General features: G+C 49.9%; 3 protein-coding genes across 3 annotated transcripts; all 3 read left to right on the top strand.

The window, feature by feature from the left end:
* Positions 1-1892: 1892 nt before the first annotated feature.
* MJAP1_003781 (uncharacterized protein) lies at positions 1893-2416 on the top strand (the record flags this gene model as incomplete). The annotated part of the gene is made up of 1 exon (XM_060267706.1): positions 1893-2416. A coding segment is annotated over one exon (524 nt), but the record flags the coding sequence as incomplete, so codon positions are not given.
* An 8480-nt stretch (positions 2417-10896) lies between these two features.
* Positions 10897-12261, top strand: MJAP1_003780 (uncharacterized protein; the record flags this gene model as incomplete). The annotated part of the gene is made up of 1 exon (XM_060267705.1): positions 10897-12261. The coding sequence occupies one exon, from the start codon at positions 10897-10899 to the stop codon at positions 12259-12261; it is 1365 nt and encodes a 454-aa protein (XP_060123688.1).
* An 854-nt stretch (positions 12262-13115) lies between these two features.
* Positions 13116-14483, top strand: MJAP1_003779 (uncharacterized protein; the record flags this gene model as incomplete). The annotated part of the gene is made up of 1 exon (XM_060267704.1): positions 13116-14483. One exon carries the CDS (start codon positions 13116-13118, stop codon positions 14481-14483), a length of 1368 nt encoding a protein of 455 aa, XP_060123687.1.
* Between the last annotated feature and the right edge of the window lie 247 nt (positions 14484-14730).

Genomic DNA, 14730 nt, shown 5'->3' with positions numbered 1-14730 from the left:
TCCTAATCCTAATCCTAATCCTAATCCTAATCCTAATCCTAATCCTAATCCTAATCCTAATCCTAATCCTAATCCTAATCCTAATCCTAATCCTAATCCTAATCCTAATCCTAATCCTAATCCTAATCCTAATCCTAATCCTAATCCTAATCCTAATCCTAATCCTAATCCTAATCCTAATCCTAATCCTAATCCTAATCCTAATCCTAATCCTAATCCTAATCCTAATCCTAATCCTAATCCTAATCCTAATCCTAATCCTAATCCTAATCCTAATCCTAATCCTAATCCTAATCCTAATCCTAATCCTAATCCTAATCCTAATCCTAATCCTAATCCTAATCCTAATCCTAATCCTAATCCTAATCCTAATCCTAATCCTAATCCTAATCCTAATCCTAATCCTAATCCTAATCCTAATCCTAATCCTAATCCTAATCCTAATCCTAATCCTAATCCTAATCCGCCGGCCCGGAAGTGTATATCGCCCATTTCTATGCAGGGCAATGAGATCATCCATTTCAAATGACTCTTGCTCCCATACAAAAATACTTTCGAGTTTCAAGTATTGTAGCTTTCCATACACGCGGATATCGACCTCTCGGTATGTTCCCTCGAGCTGTACTTCCTTCGCCATGTCATCAGTAATCTCTGTCAAGGGCCGCTTCAACCAAAGCCCTGTCGTCACAGCATTCGAAAATTCTTGCCATGGAATTGTTACGAAAATAGTGTTATCGGAGGCAATGAGTTTCAAATCTTGTATAACAGCCATTTGTGCGTTCATGAAGTCATTTTTGCTAACATTTTCATCTGTGACGGCTGGGTGGCTTACAGCAACATAACCTAAATCAATGTCAAACATGAAGTACCACTCGTCTGCAATGTTTCCAAGCTTTTCAAGAATGCCATTTATAAGATCTTTCATTAAATGAGCCCAGTCAATTCCGTATTCAGTGTTGCGCTGAAGCCAGTAATACTCATCGCGAGGAACGTTAAAAATTGATGACTTTTTGCCTTTATAGCCACCAGATTTGCCATATTCTTTGATTTTATCAAAATCCTTGCTATTCATCTTGCCGGAAGTTCAGAATTACAAACAACCACAAATACGAAATTGGAGTACTGGAGTTTCTATGATTTGCTGTCTTTAATGCTATTCCTGAACTTTCGCAGTGAGTAACACTAAGAAACATAGAGTGCAATTATTAATATTGGTCACAAATTTCTAGTGCAAGGTGTTAACATCTTAGGCAAATTCAGTTAACCCAGATGCTGGACGCTACTTTGATACTCAACTATTCTACACTAAAATCTCAATTCACTCTCTGACTTGTGTGCTCAACTTCTGAAGTTCTCGTTCGTATTCTGACGCGTCGGCGCATCCAGATGTATATTATTGATGAATCCTGCAGTAGCATCATGTTTAGCGGTCCTATAAGTCATGTATTGGAGGCACTTGCGTATGCTACAGTGCCACGCGTTCCGCATTAAGAGCAGTATTAAGGTGAAACATGTTGAAATGCGTCCAGCGTCCGGTATAAACCGGTATTAAGACATTGCTTATCGTCTGCAACGTGGATCAGTATGTCATGGATTACCACGGGTAATCCGATTTAGCCAATCGTTATACACGCGCGGAGCCATTTGACCCTGGACCCTCGGGTATTGATTATTAATCAGTGTTTACTGTATATCACGTCACCACATTGGGCAAAATATGGGATTCATTGGGCTAACCGCCGGATTTGTACCCTGAATGCCCGCGCGAGGCGCACCTAGGGCAAATGGACGCGAGTTTGTTGCGCGCAGGCAAAGTCCTAGTTCATCTCTACCCCCATGTCGCAAACAGGCCCTGGTCAAGCGGCCGATCATGCAGCCCATGAGGCGAGCAGTATGGTTGATGTGCCGGGTACGCCGGAAATGACGGCCACGGATGATGGTGCTGGTAATCTCAGGGTCCTCTCTGAGAGCACTGGCCCCACGAAGCAAGTTCCTCGGCCGTCCAAGATCGACATGCCTCCCGCTGGCGTGCCTGGTGAGCAGGACGACGAAAACCGCCCTTCTACGCCTGAGATGACTGTTGCTGATGACGACCAAGGTAATTATCAGGTTGTCTACGCAGGCAAGCCTCCTCCTATTGAAAAGGAAGAGATGATGCGCCGTCCCAGGCGTGAAGACGGAAAAGTTGAGCTTACCTCGCGTATGGCACCCAAGGCTGTTGGTTTTGGTTTTCCTACGTGGAAAAAGTGGATGATCTTGTGTGTCGTGTTTATGGTGCAAGTCAGCATGAACTTCAACACTTCGGTTTACCCGAACGCAGTGAAATTCATTTTTGAAGACGAGGAGCGTTTCTCAGGTGTATCGGAGCAGGGCGCTCGTGTTGGACAAATGATCTTCCTCGTTGCCTACGCGTTCGGTTCGGAGGTATGTGGAATTTACACTTGCGTCTTGAGGTACTTACACCGACACTAGCTATGGGCCCCCTGGAGTGAAGAGCTCGGTCGTTGGCCGATTATGCAGCTTTCTTTGTTCCTTGTTAACTGTATGTTTGCTGCAATCGGTTGTTGGAATATATGCTAACCACATTTAAGGCACCCAAGTCTGGGCGGCACTTGCCCCTAACTTCTCGAATTTGATTGCCGCTCGTTTCTTCGGCGGTCTTTTCACTGCTGGTGGTAGTGTGACGCTTGGTATCGTCGCCGACTTATTCGACGTCGACGACCAACAGTACGCTATTGCATTTATTGTGCTTTCCTCGGTTATTGGTACTTCCATCGGTCCTTTTATTGGTGGTTTTATTGGTGGCCTCACTGGAAGCGAGAAGAAGTATCTCACGCCTCTCTATTGGATCTTTTGGGCGCAGCTCATTGGCGGTGTTGTTACACAACTTGTTCATGCCATTGTTGTTCCTGAGACTCGTGAAACTATTCTTCTCGATCGCGAGGCAAAGAAGCGTCGTAAAGCTGGCGAAACCAACGTTTACGGTCCGGATGAGCTCAAGGAAAATCGTTTCAGTGCTAAGGAGATCCTCACTACTTGGTACCGTCCCTTTGAGATGTTCGTCCGCGAGCCGATCGTCCTGTTCCTCTCGCTGCTCAGTGGTGTACGTATTCTTTCGAAATAAGTGGGCATGATACTGACCGCTTCAGTTCTCTGATGCCCTGATCTTCATCTTCTCCGAGTCGTTCGAGCTCGTCTACGCTCAGTGGGGCTTCTCTGTCCTTCATAATGGTCTTGCCTTCATCCCAATCAACCTTGGGTATATTCTTGCATTCTTCTCTTTCTTCCCCACGATCCATGCGCAGCGCAAAGTTCGCCGTCGTGACCCCGATCTTCTTAAGCCTGAGATCCGTCTCTGGTGGCTTCTGTACACTGCTCCTTTGGAAACTATCGGTCTCTTTGGCTTCGCATGGACTTCTTTGGGTCCCCCTCATGTCCACTGGATTGCACCGATGATTTTCTCAGTGTTGATTGCGATTGCTAACTACGCCATTTACATGGCAACGATTGACTACATGGTTGCATCGTATGGTCCTTACTCTGCTTCTGCGACTGGTGGAAACGCTCTTGCTCGTGATTTCCTTGCTGGTATCTCTGCCATGTTTGCTGTCCCCATGTACAAGAACATGGGTACGTTGCACTTTGAATGGGCCAGTACACTCCTTGCTTTCCTGGCTATCTTGGTTGCAATTCCCATCTACATCTTCTATTGGAAGGGCGAGCAGATTCGTGCTAAGTCTCCGTTTGCCCAGGAGATTATGCGGGCTAGGAAAACGGGAGACCCTGAGCCGCTTGAACATGATGCAAAGAAGGTTGACGATGAAGAAAAGCACTAATTATTGTGCGCGCATACATCGTCTGAAGGTTGCAAGCGGAACGGAGATCCACGCGTGAACATGTCGGCGATGATGGACTTTATTCTGCACATAAGATATGGAATGTTTATATTGACGGTATGACTTCCAAGTACCGTGTCATCTTGGACCAACATGTCTCTTTAATTCCATACCTATGGTCGTACGTAAGCCAGATATCCCATGTATCCCATCTAGCATGCCCAGACTCCTTCAGGAGTTCGGATCACGTGGATCCTTAATTAGCCCAAATCGAAATATTGGACCAATATTGTATACGGCGGGCAGGCAAGCAGTATAAGGGACAGCGTATATGCTATTGGGTGTACATATGCCGGCGAGACAAGGTTCTAGAATGGGGCAACATGTTCAGGTTATGCATCCCAGAGGCTAGCAAGCAAACGCCGGTTTCCTTTCCAAGGTCGCCTACCGTGCTGGACAGCAAGATTATCCAGAACCAAGACGTCTCCCACCTCCCATTCGACATCTACCTGCAGTTCCGCAGTGACTCGCTTCACGACTTCTTTCCAGGCGTGAGGGAATTCAGAATCACCATCCAGTTCAGTAATTTGCGGAGGTTGCATCGAAATTACCTTGTCCGTAGAAGTAGCTGGATTGCCCCTTATGTAGTCCGACTCTGGTGAGCCATACAGTTCGGAGTACAAGATCCGGTTATGGATATTGTTAAAGTAGGTTGGAACATCGAATACCGGATGATTGCGTACTCCCGGTACTCGCTGTTGTACGATCAGCGACCCATCATCCTGCCAGTTAGCAGAAAATCCGCGACGCTTCCAGAGAGGTTGACTAGGATCGCCTTCATGACTTGGATCCCAGCCTCCTTCCGCTGCAAGACTTGCGACATTGTCTTCGACAGTTTTGCGCTTTTGTGCTTCATTCAGCTGTCCAATATTCACATCACCAGAAGGACCAAAAGCACTTTCAGTGAACAACCCATTCCCTTGCAGGTTGTTTTCTATGCTTGTCCTTGGGTGATGGATGTTGAATGTGACACCTTTATGCTGAATTGCATCTAAGAGTTCAGGATGGTCCACTTTTAGGTTTTCATAGAGTGCCAAACTCGAGGCAATGGGGGTCTGACCGCCTTCCTCTGGCGGTGACAGGCAGAAGAACGCAATGTATGAAGGGTAATGACTTGACAAGCCATACTCATTATGCGACCCGATGGGTTGGTGAGGGGGCCCTTCATTTGCTGTAGCAACATTTTCGGCAAATGGACGACGAAGGACCATTAGGCCTTTGTCGATGTGATGAGTCCAGCGGGCACCTTCACCACACGCATGCATGAACCGAGAAAAATCTTCAGCGGTGCGCAAAGGCGTTTTCTTGAATTGGATAGCACCACCCCTAGCAGTCAACTCCTCCCTAGCGCCGACTATATCGTGTTAGCACCCTGCCTTGCGACAATATACCAGTACTTACTTTATCAACGTCACTCGAGGATAAATACAAAGGCTGTTGAGAGAGTTCAGATACTGCCGTAATAAATTGATCAGTCGAGAGCTCATGCGATGGAACTAATATGCCAGGAAATGGGGTGCTCACTGTATCATTCGTGCTTGTCGTAAACTGAAGTTCTTTTTGGTACGGCGCATTTCCTAGCTGAAATGCTAAAGCAGGGTCTCTCACACCGGAGTTTTCGAGCTGTTTGAAAGGAACGGAATCTGTTTTAAGGGGTGCCACACTTGTAGTCATATTTGAATGGGGTCCTAGTCGATTCCGTGTTCAAATCCATTATATACATTCTCGATGCACCACACAATGTCACGCCATTAACCATTTGACGTGCTCCACATAACCTCTCAACCTAGAAAGCACGTAATTTTAGCTCCGCCAAGGGTGCAAGAGAGAACTTAACCAAGAATGAAGGAAAACTGCATTACCCTTCTCCCCTAATGAGTTTGAATACGCCGTTCTATAGAACGGTACTCTTTCAGATTGTTGTCGTTGGTTTTGTTTCATTTACGCAACCCGGTATTTGGAATGCGCTAAACAATCTCGGGGCTGGTGGTGCAGCGAAGCCATACCTCATCAATGCTGCAAACGCCCTTACTTACGGTATTATGGTCGTTGGCTGCACTATTGCGGGTGGTCTTTGCAATAAAATTGGTTCGAAATGGACACTGGTAATTGGAGTGATCCTGTATGTGTCATGATTTATTTTCGACGAAACTAACCAACTAGCTATACACCCTACGCTTCAAGTCTCTATTGCAATAATCGTTATGGAATGTAAGCAATTCACTTGTGTCACATGCAAGGGCTAACAGTGAACAGTGAGTGGTATGTGCTGTTCGGCGCAGCACTCTGTGGCATTGGTGCTTCACTTTTTTGGGCCTCGGAGGCAACAATTGCAGTTGGATACCCAAGTGAATCTCAGAGAGGAAGAATGGTGGCAATTTGGCTAGGAATCCGGAACCTTGGTCCGCTTATCAGTGGAATTATCTCTGTGGGGCTCAACGCCAATGGCCGAGGAGCTGGAAAGGTGTCTTACACGACATACCTAGTCCTTATCGCAATACAATGCTTGGGCTTTCCCATCTCCCTGCTCTTAAGCCCGCCAAACAAAGTCGTGCGGCCAGATGGGACAAAGGTACCTTATCTTAAAGGCAAAAACACCACAGTCAAGCAGGAACTTCGCAGTTTATGGCATGTCACGAAAACACCTCAATTTGCGCTCCTAATCCCGATCTTTATTACTGGTATTTGGGGGTCGACGTATCAGTCGAACTACCTCACTGCATACTTTTCCGTTCGGTCCCGGGCGCTAGCCGCTTTGCTCACTGCCATTGCAAACATTCTGGCTGATGTCCTATTTGGCATATTTACTGATGCAAAGTGGCTTGGAAACCAGGCTCGACGAGCCCGAATCATTTGGGCGTTTATGGCCATTTGTACGACTGGGTTATGGGTCTGGCAAATGGTTGTTGAAGTGAACTTCAATCGCAATAGCACTCCTGTGGATTGGGATGGAAGTACCGGTCGTTTCAACAGTGCATTTGCTGTGCTTATTCTTTGGAAGTACGTTCAGACAAATATACTGACCATAACCAGATTCTTCTACGAAGCGCAATTGGCCTACCTTTACTGGCTTGTCGGCACTTACAAGCACGTGGATGGTACCCTGGAACGCACAGTTGGTGTCCTGCGCACCTTTGAGTCATTGGGAAGTTGTCTTTCCTATGTTGTTGGTGCTACGCATTGGCCCAATCTCAACCAAGGCATTCTGTCGTTTGCTCTATGGATGGCATGCCTGATCCCTACCACACTGGCAGTAGGAAGAGTGCCGCCTCAAAAAATCGAGGTCGTTCTAGCTGAGAACCATGAAGACATCGGTAATTCCGAAACAGACAGTGGTCTGGACCACAAAGTGCAAGTAAGCCTGGATGATGCCTCGTCCGATGAACTCAAGAACAGTACAGATTTGAAGAGAAATAGTCTACTTTCCGCCCCATAAATTCTGGCACAGCACCATAGGCTAACAACCGTTGAAAACAGTCTATTCTTCACTGACGAGAAGCGCTTGCCGGTGTTACCGGTGATGTGGCGTACTTCACAGGTGCGGGGTTAAGCTCAAAATTGCGGGGTAAAGCACTTGCCAACACCGGCTACCGCCCGCTCGCCTGCACCGCCTCCACATTGCATGTGAAAAGAGCTACCGGTTTCTAGAATCACACGAATTCTCGTCATCCAGGCCACTACTCTTGACAATATATTCTTGGCATTGTCCTGCTGACACGAGCTGCGACGAAAATGCCTACCGTCTCATCAAGCACACGACCAACACAGTTAGACGAAAGACCTCGTCCCTTCGCTGATGACTGGAAACACAAGAAGTCATCGGAACTAACGTACTCACAGAAAGTATTGAAGGAGCGCAATGTCTTGAATCCTAACTCGCAAGAGTTTGATTACCCCAAGCCAAAAGGGAAAGTACCTGTGTTCTACGAATGGGACCAACACATCCGCCTCTTCCCACTTGTGATTATTCCCATTGTGGCGAGGTGGGCTTATATGCACTTTACCGGCTGGTCAGCTCACCCTGTTGTGGTGTACATGCTAACTGTTGTATTCAATTCCATTTTCGTGAAATCATTTTTCAAGAGACTCCGCGAGTATTCGATGACGTACGGTTTCCTGGATGGCGAAGTCGACCGAGATGCCGTCCCGGAAGGCATGACCGGAAAACTGTATAAAGAAATGCTTGTCGGACTCCTTGGACGACCACTGATGGTGTTTTGTCTTGCATACGACCGGCACGCGATTCCAAGTCTGAGTTGGTGGCTTCCGATCCAGCTGGGCGTTTTTACGATTATTGCAGACTTCGTCTATTACTGGGTACACCGTGCCACGCACGAAATCCCATCCATTTGGAAATACCACAAGCGTCATCATACAACGAAGCACCCATCCGCTTACTTGCTTGGCTTTGCTGACGAGCCTCAAGAGATCTTTGACGCCTTTGGAACTCCCATTATCGCCTATATGATGTACCCCATCAATTTTGATGCATTGTATATCTGGGCCATGTACTTTGTCTCTATCGAGATTATGGGACACGCAGGGTTGCGCATGTACTACCCTGCCGTACTAGTACGTTAATACAACAAGCGTGACTGACCTTTCACAGACCTCTGCCCTTCTACGGCCATTCAATTGCGAAATTGTTATTGAGGACCACGACTTGCACCACCGTCATGGGTGGCGCAGCAGCTACAACTACGGAAAGCAGAGCACACTGTGGGATTCGCTATTTGGCACGCGTGGCGATCGTTTCGAAACTCGTGCAGACAACATTAACTGGCACCACCGGGTGCACTAGGCCATGAGCCCTGTGGTCGCAAGCGAGGCATGTGTGGCTTATTAGAGAGAAAAGTACCACGGTCATATAGGAGCATCGCAGTTTGTAAATGTCGCGAATACACCTCCATTTGCGCTCCTAATCCCCATCTTTATTACTGGTATTTGATGGTCGACGCATCAGACGAACTACCTCGCCGCATACTTTTCCTTACGGTCTCGGGCGTTAGCTGCTTTGTGTCAGCGATATGGCGAACCTTTCAGGTGCGGGGATTAGCTCAATATTGCGGGGTAAAGAATTTGCCAACACCGTCTACCGCCCGCTCGCCTGCACCGCCTCCACATTGCATGTGAAAAGAGCTCCTGGTTCCTTGACTCACACGACTCCTAATTGTCTAGTGCCACATTCTGACAGTATAAGATGAGCATCATCCTGGTGGCAAGAACGTTATGTTAAAAATGTCTACCGAATCATCTAGTACATGCCCAACAAAGCGTGACGAAAGACCTCGTCCCTTTGCTGATGACTGGAAACACAAGAATCCATCTGAACTGACGTACGCACAGAAAGTGTTGAAGAAGCGCAATGTCTTGAATCCTAACTCGCAAGAGTTTGATTACCCCAAGCCGAAAGGGAAAGTGCCTGTGTTTTACGATTGGGACCAGCACCTTCGCATATTCCCAATTGTGGTCATTCCCGTTGTGGCGAGGTGGGCTTATATGCACTTTACCGGCTGGTCAGCTCACCCTGCTGTGGTGTATATGCTAACTGTCGTATTCAATTCCTTTTTCGTGAGATCGTTTTTCAAGAGACTCCGCGAGTATTCTATGACGTACGGTTTCCTGGATGGCGAAGTCGATCGAGATGCTATCCCCGAAGGCATGACCGGAAAGCTATATAAAGAAATGCTTGTTGGACTCCTTGGACGACCGCTGATGGTGTTTTGTCTTGCATATGACCGGCACGCGATTCCAAGTCTGAGTTGGTGGCTTCCGATTCAGCTCGGTGTTTTCACCATTATTGCGGACTTTGTCTATTATTGGGCGCATCGTGCTACGCACGAAATCCCATCCATTTGGAAATACCACAAGCGTCATCATACAACGAAGCACCCATCCGCTTACTTGCTTGGCTTTGCTGACGAGCCTCAAGAGATCTTTGATGCTTTTGGGACTCCCATTATCGCCTATATGATGTACCCCATCAATTTTGATGCATTGTATATCTGGTCCATGTACTTTGTCTCTATCGAGATTATGGGACACGCAGGGTTGCGCATGTACTACCCTGCCGTACTAGTACGTTGATACTACAAGCGTGACTGACCTTTCACAGACCTCTGCTCTTCTCCGGCCCTTCCAGTGCGACGCTGTTATTGAGGACCACGACTTGCACCACCGCCATGGATGGCGTAACAGCTACAACTACGGAAAGCAATCCGTACTGTGGGATTCGCTATTTGGCACGCGTGGCGATCGCCTAGAAACACGTGCGGACAATGTTGACTGGAACCACCGGGTCCGCTAGGCTCTGAGCGCCGTCATTGCAAGCCAGGCACACGTGACCTATTCGGTTGTAAATCTCCTCCCGCCCGCATACGGCCGCATGTAGGGGGGCTGTACAACTGGCATCTGCATGCTAGCCCCTTTTTGCGGAGGCTGCACACGACCCGCCCACATGGCAGAATTAGGACTTACTCTGGTTGACTTTTACGGCGAATTAGGCATCGCTATTCTGAATAGAGGTTAAGTGACGCCTCTGTGCATAGGTGTAACATAGATCGATTACGAAAAGGGCGCATTTGTTTACTATACATTCTAATCGCACTTAACTATTGGTTCGATAATGTCTCAAACTGCACGGGGCATCTAAACCGTACGGGCCAACCCAGCCAGAGTCTATGCACCTCACGATTCAGTGCAGAAAGCAATCTTGCAGCTGCTAGGCACGTCGCGCTCGCTCATGCGCACGCGAGCCAATGGCAAAGTTCGCGCGGCCCTTGCGTCCTAAACCGTTCATATTCCCTGGGCGCAAGACTCCCTCTTGCTCTCTTACCAGCCGTTGTGATCCCTCATGAAGCTGACTTCCGCCCTTGTCAGCAGCACTGTTGTGCTTGCGTCGGCGCTCTCTACCTCTGCTCATGTGGGTCGCGGTTTTGCTGTGCCTGAGTCGCGTGACATCCACCAGGCTCGCGCTCACCACCTTCACGGCCGTGGCCATATGATGGCGCGTGCCAACCCCTCGACTGCTGCCGACATGGCCAAGGTTGAGGACCCGCAACAGCAGTGCAAGCCCTACGGTCTTCCCAACAGCCAGGACCTCGCCAAGACGTACCCCAAGGCTGGCCAAATCGCCGACATTGTTACCGGTGATGACACCGCTGGTAAGGTGTACAAGGAGATCCTTGACTCTGGTCTCCTCCCCAAGAACCTCCAGCCGAAGAAGGGTACCTCGGACAACATGGGAATCGACCAGGGTGCCTCGGACTCGTACAACACCCAGCAGGACACTGACTGCTGGTGGACTGCTACTGGTTGCACCCAGCCCAAGAACAAGAAGTACGTTGACGACATTGTCAGCTGCCCTGAGCCGAACACTTGGGGTTTGACCTTTGACGACGGTCCCAACTGCTCGCACAATGCCTTCTACGACTACCTGAAGCAGCAGAAGCTCAAGGCTACTCTGTTCTACATTGGTACCAACGTCGTTGACTGGCCCCTGCAGGCTCAGCGTGGTCTTAGCGATGGTCACGATGTCTGTGTGCATACTTGGTCGCACCACTACATGACCACGCTCACCACTACCCAGGTGTTTGCTGAGCTGTACTACACTATGCGCATCATCAAGGATGTCATTGGCGTTACTCCGCGCTGCTGGCGCCCTCCTTTCGGTGATGTCGATGACCGTGTCCGTGCTGTTGCCCAGGGTCTTGGTCTGCGCACCATTATCTGGGACAACGACACGGATGACTGGAACATCAGCCCTGACGGCCAGGCGAGCACCCAGCAGATCGACTCGAACTACCAGAACATCATTAAGCAGGGCAAGAACGGCACGACCAATGACCATGGTGTGGTTGTGCTCACGCACGAGCTTACGAACAACACGATGGGCGAGTTCATCAAGATGTTCCCCAAGATTAAGTCTGCGTACAAGAACATCGTGCCGCTTTCGGCCTGCTTCAACGCGACGAACCCTTACGTGGAGAACCAGCCGACGTACAACAACTTTGCCGACTTCACCAGTGGCAAGATTGACGCCAAGAATCTCCCTGACCCTAGCAACATGAAGGTCAACGTGAACTCGAGCATTACGATCACGCCCGAGAAGAACCAGACCAAGGCTGGCGGTTTCTCGGCTGCGTCGGTGAAGCAGGCTGCCAACGGTGGCTCGTCGAGCAACAGCAACTCGGGTAGCTCGAACAGCTCGAGCAGCGGTGGTAGCGGTGGCAGCAGTGGCAGCAGCGACTCCTCGGACGACAGCCAGAACAAGGCCCAGAGCGGTAACGGTGCTGCCTCGGTCCGGGTCCCCATCCTCGCCACTCTTATGGCTACTGGTCTCATTGCCGTTACTCTGTCGGCCTAAAGTGATCCTATGATCAAGTTTCAACTGGCCCAATGTGACCCAACCTGTATTTTCTAAAGGCCTGACTACAGGCTAGTCAGACGCTGCTTTGCCTATGGTCGCGATTTGATTTGGAGAGCCCCGGGCACACCACCCTCTTTCGACAATGCCTCATCTAAGTACTTCAGCAACACCCAACTATATGGCTGTTGATCTCGTGTGCATGGGAGTTCGATGATTCCGCTCAATAGTAGACCTGATTTAGCATAGATTCGTTATGCACTGGACTTTCAAATCCTCGAAACACCACACGCGTTTCGCAACACGCGTTTGTAACGCGTTTTAGTCGCGCGTCGCAAACTCTAGGACTTGCACTGCCACAAGCTTTATCAGCAGACTCCATTCCTCCGAATAGTGTTCGGCCGACATTCCGACGCGGGGGGTCAACTGGCCCGACCCAACCCTGCACGCAAACTATTGAATGAAGCTCTACGATGACGTAATTTTGCAACTTGATCGGGCTTTTCGATCGCCGCAGCACGGGCCTTGGCGCGTCGGCACGCGACGATCCGCGCGTCGACCGTCACCGCCACAGGGTTTTTTTACTAACCGATCTTGTAGAATCGACTGACCGTGCATGATTACGTAGCCTTGGCACCAGTCACTGCACGCGATCTGACACCACGGCATAACAACGCCACGCGAATCTGCAGGGCGAGTTGCGCCGGCTTCTAGTACAAGCCTTTTAACACATAGCCAACAAGCAGCCACTTCCCTTCCCCCATCTTGGTGCTTCCAATCGTACAAGGAATATGCAATTGAGCACCAACTTCGTTCTCTCGTTGCTGGTGGCAGCTTCGACTGCCTCAGCTAGCATGTTGCACATTGTGCCCGGCCAGGTCGAGGCCCGTGGTGTGGCTCCTGCTGAGCAGGCTGCCGACCGTGTGGTCAAGGGCCACCGCGGCTTTAGCCGTCGTGCCCAGGCTACCAACGAGGCTGAGTACGCTGGTCTTCACGACAACACGCAGTGCAGTCCCTACGGCGACAACGGTGTTACTGAGATGAAGAACCAGAAGGACTTCCCTACGGTTAGCCAGATTGCTAACATCGTCCAGGGCGACGACGAGGCCCAGAAGATCTGGAAGGATGTCCAGGGTATGGGCCTGATTCCCTCGGGTGCCAAGCCCAAGACGGCTGACAACTCGGGTGGCCAGAGCATGGGTATCAACATGCAGGGCTACGACAACAAGGACGACCCTGACTGTTGGTGGTCGGCCTCGGGCTGCAAGAAGCCGAAGCAGAAGGGCCTTGTGGAGGACCTCTACACTTGCCCTGAGCCGGACACTTGGGGTCTTACCTTTGACGACGGTCCTAACTGCACGCACAACGCCTTCTACGACTTCCTGAAGAAGGAGAAGCTCAAGGCTACTCTGTTCTACATCGGCAGCAACGTCGTGAACTGGCCCTACCAGGCCCAGCGCGGTCTTGTGGATGGTCACGACGTCTGCGTGCACACCTGGTCGCACCGCTACATGACCACCCTGTCGAACGAGCAAGTGTTTGCTGAGCTGTACTACACCTCGAAGGTGATTAAGCAGATCATTGGTATTACCCCGAGCTGCTGGCGTCCTCCGTACGGTGACACTGACGATCGTGTGCGTGCCATTGCGCAGGGTCTTGGTCTCCGTACTATCATTTGGGAGGAAGACACGGACGACTGGAACATCCAGCCCGGTGGCCAGAAGTCGACCCAGCAGATTGACCAGAACTACCAGAAGATCATCGACAAGGCCAACAGCGAGAGCCCCATTGTCCTCACGCACGAGATCAACCAGAACACGATGGACGAGTTCCAGAAGATGTACCCGAAGATCAAGAATGCGTTCAAGAACGTTGTTCCTCTGACTGCCTGCCAGAACGTCTCGAAGCCTTACCCTGACAGCGACATCAGCTACCCCGGCTTCAGTGACTTTACTAGCGGCAAGATCAACCCCTCTGGTCTTCCGGATGGCAACTCGATCAAGGTGAACCCCAGTGCCAAGTACAGTCCGCAGGAGCTGTCCAAGGAGAAGAACGGTTACGGCAACCCCCAGTCCAGCTCTGGCTCGTCGGGTGGCTCTTCGAGCAGCTCGTCCAGCAGCAACAAGGAGGGCAAGAACGGCGCCGCTGGCGTTTCTAGTGCCCACGCTGCCGTGGCTGCCTTTGCTGGCGCCGCCGCTCTCTCTGCGGTTGCTCTTCTGTAATGTGCGAGTAACTCGCTATCTATGTCAATAACCAGTCATCCGCGGCCGACGCCACTCATAGTAAGCGTGCGTTGTTTCTATAGATTTAGCAATTAACCGTCGCTTTCATTTTTGTTCCTGGGGCAAAATTGTGGCCTGCGATCCGGGCGATCCGTGCACAAACGATGCCTGTAATTCCCTGTCCCCGTCTGAAGCATGGGTCTCGTGTGCTCCCTGCCCTAGGTGCATAATAGTACATGCTCAAGGC

This window comes from Malassezia japonica, chromosome 7 (assembly GCF_029542785.1).
Source record: "Malassezia japonica chromosome 7, complete sequence".
Taxonomy (NCBI): Eukaryota; Fungi; Basidiomycota; class Malasseziomycetes; order Malasseziales; family Malasseziaceae; genus Malassezia; species Malassezia japonica.
This window is presented reverse-complemented; position numbering and strand designations above follow the sequence as displayed.